At 41.5% G+C, this 20,806-nt stretch overlaps 1 protein-coding gene across 1 annotated transcript in view; it reads right to left on the reverse strand.

Annotated features, from left to right (window-relative positions):
- Positions 1-20,806, reverse strand: part of katnb1 (katanin p80 (WD repeat containing) subunit B 1) — a 58,178-nt gene that overhangs the window by 35,130 nt on the left and 2,242 nt on the right. Inside the window, exons 2-9 of the mRNA XM_078211099.1 lie at positions 16,025-16,155; positions 14,978-15,095; positions 14,299-14,399; positions 12,305-12,346; positions 8,616-8,699; positions 6,837-6,952; positions 3,384-3,455; positions 1,703-1,853 (exon numbers count right to left, since the gene is read on the reverse strand). Of these exons, the coding sequence (XP_078067225.1) occupies positions 1,703-1,853; positions 3,384-3,455; positions 6,837-6,952; positions 8,616-8,699; positions 12,305-12,346; positions 14,299-14,399; positions 14,978-15,095; positions 16,025-16,155 (815 nt within the window). The remainder of the gene's footprint in view (positions 1-1,702; positions 1,854-3,383; positions 3,456-6,836; positions 6,953-8,615; positions 8,700-12,304; positions 12,347-14,298; positions 14,400-14,977; positions 15,096-16,024; positions 16,156-20,806) is intronic.

Consider the following 20,806-nt stretch of genomic DNA (forward strand, 5'->3'; position numbering starts at 1 on the left):
GTCAAGTTCTCCCACAAGCTTGTGAGAATAAAGCCTACTCTATTTTGACTCATACCAGCCTCAAGAGGTATTTTTACCGACTTCAGCTTGTTTAGTGGTGGACTGTACAAGAGATCCTGCACACCTGGGAAAAAAATATCACAGTGAATACTGACAAGGAAACCCGGGGTATTGTCTGGGAATCACCAATAGAATCTCAGTTCATAATAGAATGAAGGAGACCCAACTTAAAATCCTACACTATCTGCATAGTACATCAAGTTTAAGATACAAGATGGACCCCGCTATACCCCCACTGTGCCAAAAGTGCAAATTGGCACTGTGGGGGTATAGCAGTCTTAGAGTTTGACCCTTCTTCCTATTCTGGGGCTAAAAAGGATGTACAATACCCTAACATGTGCAGTGTGGAAGAATATTCTTTGCTCTTGTATTAATGAGAAGTCTCCTGTTCAGAAGTGGCAAAAATTGTGTGTATCCCAATGGAATCTCTAACCCATATGCTTCTAAGTCAGATACATTCCAAAATGTTTTGTGCCCCTATCTCAAACATGCAGGTTCTGTATTGTCTGATTTACTACTACAGGGTTTCCTTAAGTTATGTAGCACTGCCTCTAATATACTGTACACGAGGATGTGCACCTTTTGGACATGTTTTTTATAGCTTGCTTTTATTTTTCCCCATCCTGTCACTTATTTTCTTCATTTTTTGTATACATGGAAGCGCTGGGTGAACTGAACCAACTGTGTTACTTTTTTCCTTTTCTTTATATGGAGAAATGATTGTGCTGTACCGTTCCATTTTTAAAATGTGTTGTATTGGTTTTTTTTAAATGGGAAAACGCTTTAAAAAATTACATTAAAATATTTCTCAACAAAATTAATTACTTTCCCTCACCCAGTACAGTCCTCATCTCTGGTCCTTAAGTTCAAAGGAAGCAGACATGAATAGATATGGTAGATATAGTTTAGCCATTCACCACATCTGGCTGGACCACATAAAGCACCATAGGGTCCTACTCTCATCTTGTAAAAACTGCTCTCTATTCCAGGAATGTAAAGATACCCACCAGTTTCATTTCTCTATCCTCATCAACGCTCTCCTTGACAACTGTCCGAGGCTGAGCCAAACTATTCACCAACCAGTGTGTGATATTTGAGCCCAAAATAAGCTTTCAACCTCTGCAACATCATCTCTGCCTTTGCTTCAGCTCATCCACTGCTGAAGCCCTTATCCAAGCCGTTGTTACCACCAGAATTGATTACGCTCTCTCACTCCTGGCCAGCCTCCCACATATTACCCTCCTGATGTTATCCAAAATGCTGTTACCCATGTCCTAATTCTCACCAAATGATGTTCATGCATCATCCCTATGCTCACTGACCTATCCTGGTTAAACAATGGTTTGATTTTTAAATTCTCATCCTGATTTCTCCATGGCTTGGCCCATTCCTATCACTGTAATCTCCTCCGGTCCCTCAACCTTCTAAGATATGTGCACTTGTAATGTACAGATATGCTTATAAATCTCAAAATTCATGCTTCCAACATTCATCTATTACATTTTTTTCTATTTTCTCAGCTGTGCAAATTTTGCTTGCCATCCTAATTCTTATAAGTATCAATATATGCTGCACCATTTAAGGATCAGGGTTTACCTGGGCAGTTTCTGCAGCTCTATACATATGTATGTGCAATACATACCAATTGATTGGAACAGATGGCAAGGTCTGCTGCTCTACCCCAGTTAACTGGCAGTACATCAAAACAGCGGGGAGGTTCCCAGCCGTAGACATGCAACGAATCCTGAGAACCACTGTATAGACAACAGCCATCTGGGTTGAATAAGATGCACCTTAAATACAAGAAAGAGAAAGGCATTAGCTACAGAATAATTTCCTCAACTGAAACTCATTTTACTCCTCCTAAGCATTCCAAAGCTGCATCAATCTCATGGTTTTTCATTGAAATACGTGACTCACTGAACTAATCAGGAAGGAAATTGTGTTTAAAATTTACACTCAACAGAAGAGGGCACCCTCTATCAAAGCATACTTAGAGTCAACAGAACATCCCACCACTTGCACTAGACACCAAAATTAGCCTCATTGGTCCAAGGCTGAGAACGGACAGTGACAGGTCACCCTATACTGGAAGAAAATAGCAAGCCAGAACTGCTACAAAAAACAAAATACCATACATACTCCTGTAAAAATCAATCTCATAGAAGTCACTCCCATGATTTTCAGCCTAAAAGTTGGAATTTTTCCATATACCTCATGTAAAAATCAACATTCGTTTTCAGGGATCGAAGCCCAGAAATTTCAAAACTAAAGCATAATTCTGGAGATGTTAATGATTTAATTTCATCGTAAATGGGGCGGCATGGTGGCACAGTGGTTAGCACCACTGTCTCACAGAGCCACGGACCTGGGTTCGATTCTTGGCTTGGGTCACTGTCTGTGCGGAGTTTGCACGTCCTCTCCGTGTCTGCGTGGTTTCCTCCGGGTGCTCCAGTTTCCGCCCACAGTCCAAAGATATGTAGGTTAGGTGAATTGGCCGTGCTAAGTTCTCCCTCAGTGTACCCGAACAGGCGCCATAGTGTGGCGACTAGGGGATTTTCACAGTAACTCCACTGCAGTATGAACGTAAGCCTACTTGTGACTAACAAATAAACTTTAAATGTATAAATATTAATGAAATTGAGTATCAATTAATAATGTATAAAACATATATGCTAGATCATTAATATGGGTGAAATGTACCTTGTCTATAATCTCAAACTAAATCAATGTTAGATCACTAATATGAACTCTTCACTTATTACTTTTTATTTTATTCCATTGCAACTTTTTTTTTAAAAAAAGATTCAATTTGGGCCCCAATCAAGCACATATATAAATCAAACTCATGACTTTAAGCCTAAAAGATCGGTCTCAAGAACGTGACTATTAGACAAATGCATACGGTTCTGCAGATGCAGGAAACCTGAAATAAAAGCAGAAAATGTTGGGGATATTCAGGTTAGGCAACATCTATGGAGACAGAAACCATTAGTTTTTCTGTTTGATGACCTTCTGATACAAGGTTATTGGCCTGAAACATTAAATTTTATTTTTCTCTCCATAGATGCTGCCTGACCTGCTAAGTATTTCCAGCATTTTCCACTTTTATTTCAGGTTAAAAATCTCTTGGTATATTTGTAGTATAAGCATATTATCAATGTACCAAACATACATTTTCAAAGCTCAAAATCACCAAAGGGGTGAGCAGTGTTTGCACCCACTACCCAACTCCTGCACCATACACACATTCATTTCCGAGAAACCTTTAGCTGAAATGCTGTTTATAAACATACCAACCCTCTCAATATAGCCCCTCATACCTGACAGGAGTGCTCTCTACTTCCGTGCAGCTCACCATCTTAAACTTTTCTAGATCCCAAAACTTTATTGTTCTGAAAGTAGGGAGAAAAAAGGACTTAAGTTCTTGTGTGTGGAATATCAATGCAAAGTATGAACTGTCTATTACGTATCCATATGCAAGTTCCCTTTAGACAAGATAAGTCAAGAAAATTTTTACATGAAGAATCTTCGAGTTAAAATACATACAAGATTTTACAATTTTATAGAAGGCAGTCGAGAGGTCACTGGGGCCCTTGGGCTTCAATGGTTCATCTTGTTTTCCTACATCACTCCCCAAACACATTTATAATTTGTGAAACAATCAACAATTAAGAAATTGTATTGTCTGGTGAGTGAATCAATAGTTCATGTTTACTACCTAATACACTAACTCAGGGCCCTGCTGTGACTTCATCCAAAATGCAGTCAATAGCACTGATAACAGTAAACTTTCCACCCAAGTCCATTTCTGTTATTAATGTGATATTTGAATCTAGCCTTTATCTGCTTTAAGGTGAATGTAACACAGATAGTACACAGATCAATCTGGGCCAGTCTATTGGCTATTTACAAGTGAAGAGTAAAATATCTCTTTTCTGAACTGATGTTAAGGGTTTATTGAAGTCAATTTTAAGGCGATGTAAAAGAAAAAAAAATATATGGAGTGTCAACTTCAGGATGTCTCAAACCAGCTGCTTGCATTTATATAGCACCACTGGCCTAGGCATCAAAGTCCTGCCCTTCTTCAAAATGGGTCTTTTTGTCCACCTGACAAGGTCGGTGGGACCTCAATTTAATGTCTTATCTTAAACATGGCACTTGTGATATTGCATCAGCACTCCACTGTATTTGGGAATTGAACCAACAACCTTCAGAATTCTACCAACTGGAGTATGGCTGACAGCATACATTGAGGGCATCCAAGGAAAAATAAACAAAATCAATGAATGGCAGAGAAATAGAAGTGGAGAAAGTTCTCTAGAGCTTGAATTCATTCACTCACTAATTACAACTTTCAACCTTTCACATCTTCTACTTTTAAAGTATATCAAGTTCACACAAGATGTATTATATATGTTTTAAACTCACCACAAGGAAGATTGTAAGCTTAGTCAAAAGGGAAAAAGAAGCATGCGATAGGTCTAGGCAGCTAAAAACTGATGAAACCCTTGAGGACTATAGAAAAAGTAGGAAAGAACTTAAAACGTGGAATTAGGAGGGCTAAAAGGGTCCATGAAATGTCTTTAGGAAACAGGGATAAGGAGAATCCCAATGCTTTTTAATGCATATATTGGGAGCAAGAGGGTAGCAAGAGAAAGAGTAGGCCCACTTAAGGGCAATGGAGGGAAGTTATGCTTGGAGCCACAAGAAGTGGGTGAGAGCTTTAATGAGTACTTTGTATCAGTATTCACTGAGGAGAAGGACATGATGATGTTGAGGTCAGGGATGGGTGTGTGAATGCTCGAAAGAATGTCAATATATCGAAGGAGGAAATGTTGGGTATCCTAAAGATAGACAATCCCTGGGGCCAGATGGGATCTATCCAAGGTTACTTCAGGAGGCAAGGGATGAAATAGCTGGGGCCTTAACAGATATCTTCATATCCACTTTGACCACAGACAAGGTTCCGGAGGACTGGTGAATAGCCAATATTGTTCCCTTGTTTATGAAAGGAAGCGACAATCCAGGAAATTATAGGCCAGTGAGCCTGACATCTGTGGTGAGGGAGTTTTTGGAGAAGATACTGAGGGACAGGATATGTGTACATTTGAAAGAAAATTGACTAGTTAGTGACAGGCAGCATGGTTTTGTACAGGGAAGATCATGTCTCACCAGCTTGATTGTTTTAAAGTTTATTTATTTATGTCGCAAATAGGCTTTCATTAACACCAATGAAATTACTGTGAAAATCCCCTAGTCGCCACACTCCGGTGCCTGTTCGGATACACTGAGAAAGAATTTAGCATGGCCAATGCACCTAACCAGCACATCTTTTGGACTGTGGGAGGAAACTGGTGCAGACACAGGGAGACAGTGACCCAAGCCAGGAATCAAACCCAGGTCCCTGGCGCTGTGAGGCAGCAGTGCTACCCATTGAATTTTTTGAAGAGGTAACAAAGATAAGTTATGAGTGAAGGGCTGTGAATGTAGTTTATATGGACTTCAGTAAGGCGTTTGACAAGGTCCCACATGGCAGACGGGTACAAAAACGAAAATCACACGGGATTCGGGATGGGCTGGCTAGATGAATGCAGAACTGGCTTGATCATAGAAGACAGAGTAGCGGTGGAAGGGTGTTTTTCAGAATGGAGATCGGTCTGATTGGTAAGCTTAAAGATGGTGGAGTCGCTGATAGTGTTGGAGATTGTCAGAGGATACAGTAGGATGTGGACAGATAGGAGACTTGGGCACAGAAATGGCAGCTGGAGTTTTATCCGGATAAATGTGAGGTGATGGATTTTGGAGGATCAAATTTAGGTGTGAATTATACTGTAAATGGCAGCACCATTAGGAACATTAACATGAGGGGGATCTGGGCGTGCAGGTCCACAGTTCCCTAAAAGCGGCAACACAGGTGGCTAAGGTAATTAAGAAGACATATGGCATGCCTGCCTTCATCAGCCGGGGCATTGACTACAAGAGTTGGCAAATCATGTTGCAGCTATATAAAACCTTGGTTAGGCCACATTTGGAGTATTGCATGCAGTTCAGGTCACCACGTTACCAGAAGGATGTGGAAGCTTTGGAGCAAGTGCAAAGAATGCTCACCAAGATGTTGCCTGATCTCGAGGCCATTGGCTATGAGAAGAGGTTGAAGAAGCAAAGCTTGTTTTCACTGGAAAGGCAGCGCCTGGGGAATCCCTGATAGAGGTCTACAAAATTATGAGAGACATAAACAGAGTGGATAGGCAGATGCTTTTTCCCAGGGTGGAAGTGTGAATTACAAGGGGGCACAGGTTCAAGGCGAGAGGGGGAAGTTTAAGGGAGATGTGCAGGGGAAGTTTTTCACGCAGCGTGATGGGTGCCTGGAATGCACTGCGAAAGAAGGTGGTGGAAGCAGGCACATTAGCAACATTTAAGAGGCATCTGTTTGGGTACATGAATAGGGAATAGAGGGATATGGTCCTGGAATAGAGGGATATGGTCCAAGTAAGAGTAAGGTTTTTTTTAAGTTTAGTTAAGAGCATCATGATCGGCACGGGCTTGGAGGGCCAAAGGGCCTGCTCCTGTGCTGTACTTTCCTTTTATTCTTTGTTCGTAAACGTTGGAGCTGAAGTATATTTTGATTTTTGGCTACTTCCAAAATAAATTGAACACCCTCACCATGAAGAAGCATGATTAAAAACTCAAACTGAAAGGATGAAAATTAGATTCAATTTCCGTTGATCCAAATTGTAGGCACTAGTTGATCACAAAGCAGCAGTTATTCTGACCTGTCTGAGCTGCCTGAAGCCAGCAGATACTCGTTGGGGTGGAACTCCACAATGTTTACAGGCCCTGTATGGTCCGTGAATTCTGTTAGAATTTTTGCCGCTGACAAATCCCACAGCTGAGTATAAAAAGAGAAAATAAATAAAGATAGCAACTTCTTCCAACTTCATAGATTTAGGTACAGGACGGCTATATTTCAGTACTATTGTTTCTCAATGGTAGGAAGCAAACCTATTTGGGAAATTAAGCCTATAGACCCATTGATAGCTTTAATATCAATAGATTCACTCACTGTAAAACCAGACATCTTCATTTGTGTATATTTATTTTCTAAAGCATGACTTTATTATTTGGCAATTTTTGTATCTGTTAAACAAGGATTTCAGCACTGGCAAATTGGTGATTTTTCCGCCTTGGTGCGGAGTCTCAGCAACAGCACTTTCAAGACACGTACATTGGATTAATGCAGATAATAGTCTTCCTATATGCTGTCAGAGAATACACCTTAAAAGGGAAGGGGAAAGTTCAAAGGAGTGTTTTCTTTTAATTATCCTTATTATTGCTTATTGAAAAATATTTAAAATGGTTTGGCATTCTTGAAAATAATGCAACTTTTACCTCAGATTCAGAATGCAGATCAATAATCAGCCAATAGGTTATAACAGTGACTTACAATATCTGAAGTTCTGAAGTCATCAGAATATTTTGAATGGAATTCAATTTTTTTTGCGGGGTGTATTTGCTAATTTAGAGTTCCACAACCCTGAAGAAATATTCTTTAATACAAAAATGGATTTAACAAAAAACAATCAAGACATTGACATCACTGACAAGGATGTGATTATTGTCCCCCCTAGTTGTCACTGTGAAGATGGTAGTGATCCTCCTCCTTGAACTGCTGCAGTTCGTGTTGTCAAGGTGCTCTCTCAATACTGCTCGGTTAGAGAGTTCCTAGATTTTGGCACAATGGGCAGTGCAATCAACTGAGCCCTTCTAACATGCAAGTTTTAGTCAGGAATGGGACTAATCCAGCAGATCTTTGCAAAAATATATTTTCTAAAACTGTGCAACATTTTATCAGTTTAAGTTTATTATTAGTGTCACATGTAGGCTTACATTAACACTGAAGTGAAGTTACTGTGCAAATTCCCTAGCCACCACACTCTGGCATCTGTTCGGACACACTGAAGGAGAATTTAGCATGGCCAATACACCTAACCAGCATGTCTTTCAGACTGTGGGAGGAAATCGGAGCACCCGGAGGAAACCCACACAAACACGGGGAGAACATGAGAATTCCATACAGACAATGAGCCAAACTGGGAATCGAACCCTGGTCCCTGGCGCCGAGAGGCAACAGTGCTAACCACTGCCACTGGATCGGTATCCAGTATCAGAACACTGAGCCATCTCTGACATCAGAATAAAATAATTACAATTACCATCTTTAACTTTTTCCTTCAATTGAAGGATTGTGAAACGAAAAAAGATTCACTGCCAAGATTTTCCACATTCCTGCAATATGGCTGTCAGTCAACAAAACCTCTTTTTGTTTATAATTTACCGTAGAAAGCAGCTGACAAGAAGAAATTCAAGTTGCACCAATTTTAGATTTAAGAAAATCTGCTTTACTGAACAACAGGGTGGTTATTTAACAGAAAAGTCCCCAATCAATATATAAATTATACAGCTAAATGCAATAACCCAATTCCTTGCTGATGCTGCAATCACACCAACAGATATTGCCCTCTACCTCTGTGTAAAGCTCTCTATATAAATACCTTCACTGTGCTATCATCTCCAGCCGCAGCAATCCACCGTCCATCAGGACTAAATCTTAAACAACGCACTGCATTTGTGTGACCCTGCAAAGCAAGTGAAGAAAGTGTTAAATAGAATGTAAACAATGCTATCCTGTAGTCTGACTCAATTGAGCAGTTCAATATTATATTTTTATTACCATCAAAATTGCATCATGTAAATAAGCATGCAGTTATGCACATGGGTGGACAGATTTTGGATATAGATTATCACAGAGATTAAAAGGTGTCAGAAAGGGAAAGCAACTTGGGACTGGTCATTGATCATAAAAGTTCATGCCCAGTGTCACTACAACCAAAACAAACTCAGCTGGAATGTTCAATATAAAAACCAAAGCATAAAATCAGATTATGTAAGGCTTTGGTGATAGGATCATAAGAAATAGGAGCAGTAGTAGGCCAACTGATCCATTAGGCCAGCTTCACCATTCAATAAAATCATGGTTGATCTGAATGTGGTCTTAACTCACCAAATTATCTCAACTCAACAAATGATTTTTAAAATATTCTGTCACAACACATGGGCATTGCTGGCTAAGCCAGGACCTTTATTGCCCGTCCCCAATTGCCCTGGAGAAAGCTGCCTTCTTGAATAACCGCAGTTCAGGTGGTGTAGGTAAACCCATGGTGCTGTTGTTAGAGAGAGTGTTGCAGGATTTTGACCCAATGACAATGAAGGAACAGTGATATAGTTACAAGTAAGGATGGTGTGTGTGTGTGGGGTGGTGTGGGTTTGAGGAGGAGGATGAGGCGGCAGATGCGGAGGAGGAGACTTTCAGGTGTTGGCTTTCCCATGCATCTGCTACCCTTGTTCTTGTAGGTGGTCGATGTTACAGGTTTAAAAGCTGCTGTAGAAGGAGCCTTGTTGAGTCATGGCAGCGCATCTTGTAAATTGTACGTCCAGTTACCACTATGCATTAGTGATGAAGAGAGAGGAAGCTGGAAGTGGTGGATAGAGTGCTAATTAAGTGGGTTGCTTTGCCCAGGATGGTGTAGAGCTTCTAGGGTGTTTTTGGAGCTGTACTCATCCAGGCAAGTGGGGACTACTCCATCACACAGTTGACTTGTGCCTTGTAGATGTGGGCAGGCTTTGGGGAATCAGGAGGAGAGTTACTTTCTGCAGAATTCCTAGCCTCTGACCTGCTCCTGTAGCCACAGTATTTATATGACTGATCCAGTTTAGTTTCTGGTCAATGGTATCGCCCAGGACGTTGATAGTTGGGATTCAGTGTTGGCAATGCCATTGAATACCAAGGAGAGCTAGTTAGATTCTCTCTTGTTGGAGATTTGTGTGGCACAAACGTTACTCGTCACTTATCAGCCCAAGCCCAAATGTTGTCCATGTCTTGCTAAATATGGGCACGGACTGCTTCATTATCTGATGAGTCGCAAATGGTGCTGAACATTGCAATCAGCAGCGAACATCCCAGCGAACCTCCCCACTTCTGACCTTACTTTGTAGGGAAGGTCATTGATGAAGTAGCTGAAGATGGTTGGACCTAGCCTACCATTTTGAGAAACTCAACTGAGGAAACAACCACAACCATCTTCCTCCCAAACAGCAAAGAATCCCCCCATGTCCATTGACTCCAGTTTTGCTAGAGCTCCTTTGTTGCTGCACTCAAGTCAATCAAGTCAAAGACTTGATGTCAAGGATAGTCATATTCACCTCAAGTTTAGCTTTTTTGTCTTTATTTAGACTAAGGCTATATTGAGGTCAGCAGCTGAGTGACCCTGGTGGAACCCAAATTGAGCCCCAGTGAGCAGGTTATTGCTGAACAAGTGCTGCTTGATAGCACTATCAATGTCCCCTTGCATCATTTTGCTGATGAAGAGTGGACTGTTAGGATGGTAATTGGCTGAGTTGGCCTGCTTTTTGTGGACATATCATACCTGGACAATTTTTCACATTGCTGGCTAGATGCCAATGTGGCAGGTGTACAAGAACAGTTTGGCTAACAGTGCAGTTAGTTCTGGAGCACAAACCTTTGTTAGTATTTTTGGAATTTTGTCAGGGTCCATAGCCTTTCCTGTATCCAGTGTCTTCAGCCATTTCTTGATATCACGTGGAGTTAATCCAATTGACTGAAGAGCGGCATCTGTGATGCTGTGAACCTCAGGAGGAGACAGTGGTGGATCATCCACTTGGCACTTCTGGCTGAAGATTGCTGTGAAAGCTTCAGCCATGTCTTTTGCACTGATGTGCTGGGCTTCCCCATCATTGAGGATGGAGATTGTGTCTACAGTGAAGATTCAGCAACTGGCGACAAGAAAAATCCTCAGCTTAATTGCACAAAGCTATAGGAATAGACTTTGAGCCTAAGGTTTAGATTTACTGGAGGGATGAGGTTATTCAGATATGGAGAACAAAAGTAGATAGGTTGTTTGAGGTGATAGAACTGGAAAGAACTAGGAATCATTCATGTTAATTCAGAGAGTTGGGAATCAGTGTAGCTTTGGGAAACTTATTATAATAGCAAGGCAAACTTCTGGTTGAAAACCTTTTGAGTTGTAGATGCATTTTTGGTAGAGATTTTCCAAATTGGGTCACTATTTTTCCCTCCCTCAGATGGGGGAGGAGAGGGGTAGAGCCGAGACATGAGATGCCCCACAAAACTAAATTGAAGAGAGGGCATGTGATCCTTTTCTCATCCCAAGTATATAACTAACCATATAGGTTTGAATGTTGTTTGAGACAAGCAATAATAAATATTTTAACATGATAAACTCAACTGCTAAGCGCAGCAGCAGAAAATGACTATCTTTCTGGTTCTTTTCATTCTTTGAATGGATTGCATCTACATACAAATAGAACATTACACACACGCAGAGGATTGTGGATACTCTCCATTGAAGGATTTTTTGTGTTGATCACATGACTCTGACCAATACACTCACGCAGGTTTCCTCTGTATTTCAAATTTGTCAGAAATGAATTTCACCCGAAGAACATTGCTCTTGCCACTGATTTAATGAAAGCAGTTATTTTTTATTATTGAATGATATAGCAACAGGAGGGGACCATTCAGTCCTTTGTGCCTGCATTGCTGGCTGTGAAAGAGCGATCCAATTAATTCCACTCCCTCCCCCTTTCCTATCTCCCTGTAAATTTTCCCCTTCAAGCATTTATCCAATTTATCCATTGAATGTTCTTATGGAACCTGCTTCCACCACCCTTTCAGGCTGCACATTACAAATCACAACAACTTGCTGCATTATAAAACTTGTTTCCTCATCTCCCACCTCCTCTGGTTCTTTTACCAATCGCCTTTAATCTGCGTCTCCCTCAGGTTCCTGAGTTTCCCGCCAAAGGAAAGTTTCTCCTTATTGACCCCATTGCAAAGCCTTCCTGATTTTGAATGCCTCTATTCAATCTCCCCCTTAACCATCGCTGCTCTAAGGAGAATGGCCCCTGCTTCTCCCAGCCTCTCCGCATTAAGTCCCTTATCCCTGGGACCATTGCAGTACACCTCCTCTGCACCCTCCCCAAGGCCTTAACACCCTTCAGCCTGCAGTGACCACAAGTGGATGCAGTACTTCAGCTGAGATCTAACCAGCATTTCATAAAGGGTTTAACTGAACTTCCTTGCTTTTATAATCTCTCTATTTTATAATTTCTCTATTTATAAAGCCAAAGATCTTTTTCTTACCTTGTACGTCATTACACAACCTTTTCTTCGAATGTCCCACAACTAGAAAAGGAAATACATCAGAATTAACAATATGCACCCAAGTCAGTACAGATATTCCTATTTTATTTTATAAAATTTAAATACAGCAAGAAGTACAAAAGTCATTAGAATATTTTTGTATGCTAAAAGGTGATTTATTTAATTCTTCAGGATTTATCTGCTGCACTGAAATGGGCTTTTACAGGCAGTAGCCAAAGAAACTGGGAATTTGATACATTAGGGAGGAAATTGCAGGTTCCCTAGCAGAGATATTTGAACCATCAATAGTCACAGGTGAGGTGCCTGAAGATTGGAAGGTGGCAAATGTTGTGCCTTTGTTTAAAAAGGGCTGCAGGGAAAAGCCTGGAAACTACAGGCCAGTGCATCTCACATCTGTGGTGGGTCAGTTGTTGGAAGGTATTTTGAGAGGCAGGATCTACAGGCATTTAGAGACCAAGGGCTGATTAGGGACAGTCAGCATGGCTTTGAGAGTGGAAAATCATGTCTCACAAATTTGGTTGAGTTTTTTGATGGGGTAACCAAGAAGGTAGATGAGGGCAGTGCAGTTGATGTTGTCTACATGGACTTTAGCAAGACCTTTGACAAGGTACTGCATGGTAGGTTGTTGCATAAGGTTAAATCTCACGGGATCCAGGGTGAGGTAGCTAAATGGATACAAAATTGGCTTGATGACAGAAGCCAGAGGGTGGTTGTAGAGGGTTGTTTTTCAAACTGGAGGCCTGTGACCAGTGGTGTGTCTCAGGGATCAGTGCTGGATCCACTGTTATTTGTCATTTATATTAATGATTTGGATGAGAATATAGGAGGCATGGTTAGTAAGTTTGCAGATGACACCAAGATTGGTGGCAGAGTGGACAGTGAAGAAGGTTACCTCGGATTGCAACGGGATCTTGATCAATTGGGCCAGTGGGCTGACGAATGGCAGATGGAGTTTAATTTAGATAAATGCGAGGTGATGCATTTTGGTAGATTGAACCAGGACAGGACTTACTCAATTAATGGTAGGGCATTAGGGAGAGTTACAGAACAAAAAGATCTAGGGGTACACGTTCATAGCTCCTTGAAAGTGGAGTCACAGGTAGACAGAGTGGTGAAGTAGGCATTCAGCATGCTTGGTTTCATTGGTCAGAACATTGAATACAGGAGTTGGGATGTCTTGTTGAAGTTGTACAAGACATTGGTAAGGCCACACTTGGAATACTGTGTGCAATTCTGGTCACTCTATTATAAAAAGGATATTAATAAACTAGAAAGAGTGCAGAAAAGATTCACTAAGATGCTACCGGGACTTGATGGTTTGAGTTATAAGGAAAGGCTGGATAGACTGGGACTCTTTTCTCTGGAGTGTAGAAGGCTGAGGGGTGATCTTATAGAGGTCTACAAAATAATGAGGGGCATAGATCAGCTCGATAGTCAATATCTTTTCCCAAAGGTAGGGGAGTCCAAAGCTAGAGGGCATAGGTTTAAGGTGAGAGGGGAGGAGATATAAAAGTGTCCAGAGGAGCAATGTTTTCACACAGAGGGTGGTGAGTGTCTGGAACAAGCTGCCAGAAGTAGCAGTAGAGGCGGATACAATTTTGACTTTTAAAAAGCATTTAGACAGTTACATGGTTAAGAAGGGTATAGAGGGATATGGGCCAAACGTGAGCAATTGGGACTAGCTTCAGGGTTAAAAAAAAAGGCAGCATGGACAAGTTGGGCCGAAGGGCCTTTTTCCATGCTGTAAACCTCTATGACCCATAAGATTAGGAAGGCTAGTAAAATAAAATACCAGGATGACCATCAAAAACAACAGTATAAATAATTACAAAAGATAATTAAATAGATTCCTTGAGAGAGATGGCAGATATATTGAGAAGGCTTGCAAAGATACATCAGAGGCAAACTTGCTGGGTCTTTTTCTGCTCCTAAAATATATATCTTAAATGTTTACCTGCTGGGCTGTACTGTACCTTTACATTGGTGTCCATGGAGCCAGAAGCCACAAACTCCCCAAACGGATGGAAGTCTAAACTGCAGATGTTGGCTTTGTGTCCTGACAGTGTCCGAAGAACTTCAAGAAAACAAAATTCATGTCTGTTACTACGTTCCTACCTTACATTACAAAGACCAACATATCAAGAAAGGACTGACAGACTGGGTCTCATTTGCCTTGAAAGACAGCCAAGGGGTGACCTAATAGAGCTCTTTAAAATCATGAAAGGTTTTGATTGAGTGAATGCAGAAAGAAGTTTCCTCTTGTGGCGAAGCATTTAACTTGGTCATCAATAGAAGGTAGTCACCAGGAAATCTAACAGGTAATTGAGAAGCTGCTTCTTCACCCAAAGAGTGATAAGAATATGAAACTCACCATCACAGAAAACAGTTAGAACAAATAATGTAGATACATTTAAGGGGATACTAGATATGCATGAGGGAGAAAAAGGAAGAGGGGGTTATGATGGTAATTTAGATGAGAAAATTTGGGAGGAACATAAACCGGCATGGATTGGTTGGGCCAAATGACTTGTTTCTATGCTGTATGTACTATTCATCCTTTGGAGACTAGAGAGCATGTAAACAGAATTTAAGAGATTGAAAAGCAGAAGGTTTAAATGGGCAGGCAGTAGCACAAGAATAATGGGTACTTACTCTTAGCTGCTTCCAAATCCCATATTCTTAATGATCCAGACCGCGAGCCTGCAACAACCAACTCCTCAGAATCTTTGAACTGAATACATTCGACTGGTGTGTTGTGGCCTGTAAGACTCTATACAGAGAGTTTTTTTGATAAATTTGTTATGCTGTAGATATTGCAAGGCTAAAGGCATGTATGGAAAGTACACAAAAAGAATACATTTTGAGACATATGGGTAAAAGTATTGGTTTTAACATCAGAGGGTCACAGTTTAAACTCTCAACTGCATCAAGCATTTAAACTCAAGATTAGCCAGTTCCAACTGAGCCATCAACCTCTGGCACCAGTTTGATAACTTTGGTCACATCTATAATCACTTTCCATTAAACTTCCCAACATGTCCACTCTTATTTTGTGATGGGGTAAATATCTGCTAATATGTCAGGATACATCGATAACAGCTTTAACAGTTGTGTGACAGCCATATTCACAAAGAACAATCTCATGTAGTGAGCTGCGGAAGCACATTCATAAATTTACCTAGTCACCCAATCGTCACTTCTAAATCTAGTGATTACGCATACTCTTACACAAAATAGGATGACATCCATCCCAGAATTTAATGATTCAATGCCTTGCTAAAAAGGTTGTTTTCTGCTTGCAGCATCTGAAAACAGAGCTGCTTGGAAGCCAAGAAGCTATTAATAAAAAAATAATTTTCATCCAAAATTGAGACATAAACCTTGCGGGACATCAGAATTAATGGTTAAAGAGATCTGGGCAGTTGGGAACTATTGAGAACCCAAAAGTCATGAATAACACAAGTCAGAAGTAGAGTTAAAGGACAGACAACACCTTTTTTGCACAGCAATGCATGTTAACTACGATCATATTTTCAAGTCTAGTCCGTTTTTGTCATGCTCAAGGTGCAACTTTCATGCGAATTTGAGAGCAAGTTTGCGCTCACAGACCCTGATCCTCCAGGAAGTAAAACTACTCAAAATCCATTTAACACAGACCCTTACAGTTGGGGAAAGGGTAAAACAGTTACACTGACTTACCATAATACAGTTAGGTTTGCTGACTGACCACAAGTTGACTCGGCAGTCCTCTCCACCAGTGGCCAATAGTCTGCCTGAATTCTTCCCCAGCACCAGACAGGTAACATTACCAGCATGAGCAACAAACTCCTCTGCAAGGGAGATGCAAAATTCCAAGAAAGGTTTATGACCAAAATGAAAAAGATAGATGTTCCCCAAGTTTGTAATTCACATAGGTAGTCAGTTATCCTTGTGTCATTAAAAGAATCATAACACTCAACCTCAGATTCTTTTTTTTGTTCATTTACAGAATATGGGCATCACTGGCTAGGCCAGCATTTATTGTCCATCCCTAGCTGTCCTTGAGAAGATGATGGCGAGCTGCCTTCTTGGACTGCTATAGTCCTTGAGATGTAGGTACACCCTACATAAAAAATAAGAGGGGCCAAAGAAAGATCCTTGATGTGGAAGTAAAGGTTGGAGATGGGACAGAAATTTCAAGGATGGTGGTGCTAATGGTTACTTTTTGCAAGGGACAATGATGGCAGAGTTAAAGGACAGACAACACCTGAAGAGAGAACCATCCACAATGTCAGCTAACATGGGGGACCAGGAGGTGAAGTTTGGTAGTCAGCAGTTTAGAGCGAGTAAAATTGGTGAAAATTGGAGGTTGAGCTCATGGGCATGATGAGCTCAGAGTGCAGGAGGAGAGATAGGAATGAAACTACAGAAAGATGCAAGCTCAAGGTTAGGGCAGTGGAGAGCATTATAGAAGGTTGGTCAGATGGGCTAGTAGTAGGGAGAGACGTGATAGAGGGAGCTGCTCAGATGGTCTTGACCTTAATGACAAGACATTCATGAGGTCTTCACACTTAGTTGGAGGCGTGGGTGGAGAGGACAGACAAGTGGGGTTTAAGACAACAGTTGATTTGATTTGATTTATTATTGTCACATGTATTAACACACAGTGAAAAGTATTGTTTCTTGCGCGCTATACAGACAAAACATACTATTCATAGAGAAGGAAACGAGAAAGTGTTACAGTCATAGCTAGGGTGTAGCGAAAGATCAACTTAATGTAAGGTAAGTCCATTCAAAAGTCTGACAGCAGCAAGAAAGAAGCTGTTCTTGAGTCGGTTGGTACTGACCTCAGACTTTTGTATCTTTTTCCCGAAGTAAGAAGGTGGAAGAGAGCATGTCCGGTGTGCGTGGGGTCCTTAATTATGCTGGCTGCTTTGCCAAGGCAGCGGGAAGTGTAGATAGAGTCAATGGATGGGAGGTGGCTTTGTGTGATGGATTGGGCTACATTCACGACCTTTTGTAGTTCCTTGTGGTCTTGGGCAGAGCAGGAGCCATACCAAGCTGTGATACAACCAGAAAGAATGCTTTCTATGGTGCATCTGTAGAAGTTGGTGATTGTCTTAGCTGACATGCCAAATTTCCTTAGTCTTCTGAGAAAGCAGATGCGTTGGTGGCCTTTCTTAACTATAGTGTCGGCATGGGGGGACCTGGACAGGTTGTTGGTGATCTGGACACCTTGAAGCTCTCGACTCTTTCTAATTCGTCCCCATTGATATAGACAGGGGCATGTTCTCCTTCACACTTCCTGAAGTCGATGACAATCTCTTTCGTTTTGTTGACATTGAGGGAGAGATTATTGTTGCTACACCAGTTCACCAGATTCTCTATCTCATTCCTGTACTCTGTCTCGTCATTGTTTGAGTTAGGGATTATCCTTGCATTCCAGGACGATCTTGAAACAGTGAGCAATTTTAGCAGACAAGAGCAGTATGCGAGTGTTTTAAGCCATCCAGCCAGATTTGGCACTGGATGTCTAAAACAAGTTGTCCAACATATACTTTCAAGGCTGCATCCCTTGGACTCAAGAAAGTGGAGATAAGGGCTGTACCAGGGAATGGCCATGGTGAGAGAGTAATGGTTTTATTGGGAATGTGGAGGTGAGGATGCAGATGAAGAAATCCGTAGTTGCAAAATCATTGTGGTTGAGATGATGGGACCAGCAAGATCACACATGTTGGCAAAATCAATGGGGTGATCATGTATACGGACCGGGTGGGCGGGTGGGTGGGGTGGGGGGGGGGGGGGCATGATGAGTTGAGAAGGAGGTTGAAATCACCAAGGATGATAAGTCATTCTGTTTTTTCAGGAAGTAACAAGCAACATGGATAACAGAAAACTTGTAGATGTAATTTACTTAGATTTCAAGAAGGCAGTTGACAAGGTGCCTCATGAAAATTTACTTCTAATAAGAGCTCAGGAAGTAGGTGGTAACTTATTAACATGGATAGAGGATTGGTTAGGTAACACGAACCTGAGAGTAGAGATAAATGGGTCATTTTCAGGTTAACAAAATGTAACTTGAAGAATAGCATAAGGATCAGTGCTATGGCCTCAGCTATTTACAACTTATATCAATGACTTGGGTGAAGGGACCAAATGTATAGTTGCTAAATTTGCTGATGACATAAAGATAGATAAGATAGCAAATTGTCAAGAGAAAATAAGGAGCCTGCAAAGAAAAGGATATAGATTGGTCAAGTTAATGAAGAAAGATTTGGCAGATGGGAGTATAATATGGGTAAATGTGAACTTCTTTACTTTGGCAGGGAGAATGGAAAAGTAGCACATTATCAAAATTGAGAGATATTGCAGAATCTTTAAGGTTATATTGGATTTGGGTCTCCTGGTACATAAATCAGAAAAAGTTAGCATCCAAGTATAGCAAGTGATTAACACGGCAAATGGAATACTGCTTTTTATTGCAAGGGGAATGGAATAGAAAGGTAGGGATGTTTAGCAACAGTTGTATGGGGCATTGAAGTAGTGTGTACACTTTTGGTCTCCTTGTTTAAGAAAGGACATAATTGCATTGGAAGTAGTTCAAAGAAGGTTCACTCAACCGATCCCTGGGATGAGGGGGTTATTTTATTAGGAAAGGTTGAAAAGGTTGGATCTGAAAGGTTATCTTATTGAAAGATATAACATCCGGAGGGGACTTGACAGGCTGAGGAGATGCTTCCCCTTGTAGGCTTAGGTAACAGTTTAAAAAAAGGGCTCTCCCATTTAAAATGGAGATGAGGAAAATTTTCTTCTCTCAGAAGGTCATAAATCTATGGAATTCTCTTCCCTAGAAAGCAATGGAGACACGGTCATTGAATATTTTTAAGACAGAGATAGGAGAGTCTTGACCAACAAGGGAATCGAAGGATTTAGGAGGTAGTCAGGAAAGTACCTTTGAAGCTACAATCAGATCAGCCATGATCATGGCTTGAGGGGCCAAATGGCCTCCTTCTGCTCTTAATTCTTATGTTAGTATAAAGCTCGAGGGAGGAAAGCAATGAAGATACCTTGGTGATAAATAAAATTAGCATAGAATCATGGCCTCCTTCTCCACTGTAGGATTCTATTTGACCCATCGAGTCTGTAGCAGCTCTCTGATCGGGCATCTTACCCAGGCCCTACCCCCGTAACCTCATTTATTTATCCCACTAATCTCCCTAACCTACACATCTTGGGGCACTGAGGGGCAATTTAGCATGGCTAATCAACCTAACCTGCACATCTTTTGACTGAGCGGGGAAACCAGAGCACCCGGGGAAAACCCACACAAACATTGGGAGAACATGCAAACTCCAGTCACCCAAGGCCAGAATTGAACCTGGGTCTCTGGCGCTGTGAGGCAGCAGTGTTAACCACTGTGCCACCATGCGGCTTGAAAGGGTGATGATTTTGAAGAAATGAGAAGGGGTGAAACAAGGTAAGATGTTCAAAAAAGCAGAAACTGCCAGAGGTGCAGGGAATCAGCCAAGGCTATATCCCTACCACCATCATGGTTTTCGTAGGGCAAGTGGTGGAAGATGTACAAAAAAACAGCAGGAAATCAAGAGGCAGATTGTCATCAGCCCTCAGCCAGATTTCTAATAAAGCCATGATGTTGATGCAAACATACAAATTAGGCTCATGGATGGCAAGGATCTTGTTCACAAGTGAATGAACATTCTGGATGGAGATCCATAGAAGGTGGCAAGGACTGATATGCTGGCAGAGACCACAGGGTCAGCAGGATCAAATCAAAGATCAGAAGGCCCATCATAACCAGACACAAATTGGCATTATAAACAGAGGAGGGGGAGGCAGCTCCACATGCAACCCCATCCTCAATAATGGCAAAGTTTAACACCTTTGTGGAAAAGACAAGACTGAAGTGCCCCAACAATTTTCAACCAAATGTGCAAATAGGACTCCTCTGAGGACCCCACCATCAAAGGTTTCGGTTGACAACCAATTCAACTCTCCCTAAGTTTTTCTCTTCATTTCCCTCCCTGACTCCCTCAGATCCTGATTGTGTGTTTTCCACTTGTGATCCTCCCTCCTCTAGTTGTTCCTTTTCCTTCCTCCCAGAGTTTGTATTTCTCTCCGATCCTTCCTCCATTCGTTTCTCTCTCACCAGATCCCTCACTCCTTTTCTCACCAGTTCCCTCCATCTCTTTTTCGTCCAGGTTCATGTTTCTGTCCCCCCTCTCTCCCAGTTTTATGTTTCTGTCTGTCTCGCTCTCCCTCCCACTCCTGCAATATTCTTTCTTTCTATATATTTCTGTCCTACTCACCTTCCGTCTCTCCCCCACCCTCTCCCCATTTCATGTTTCTGTCCTTCTCTCTCCCCAACTTTCATTTTTCTGTCTGACTTTCACTCCATCCCAGAGTGGGATTCTCTCCTGCTCTTCCACTTCCCTCCCCCCACGTTTGCGCTGCCCTGCCGCGCTCCCCTGCCGCGCCCTGCCC

The sequence above is a fragment of the Mustelus asterias genome, chromosome 4 (genome assembly GCF_964213995.1).
Source record: "Mustelus asterias chromosome 4, sMusAst1.hap1.1, whole genome shotgun sequence".
Lineage (NCBI taxonomy): Eukaryota > Metazoa > Chordata > Chondrichthyes > Carcharhiniformes > Triakidae > Mustelus > Mustelus asterias.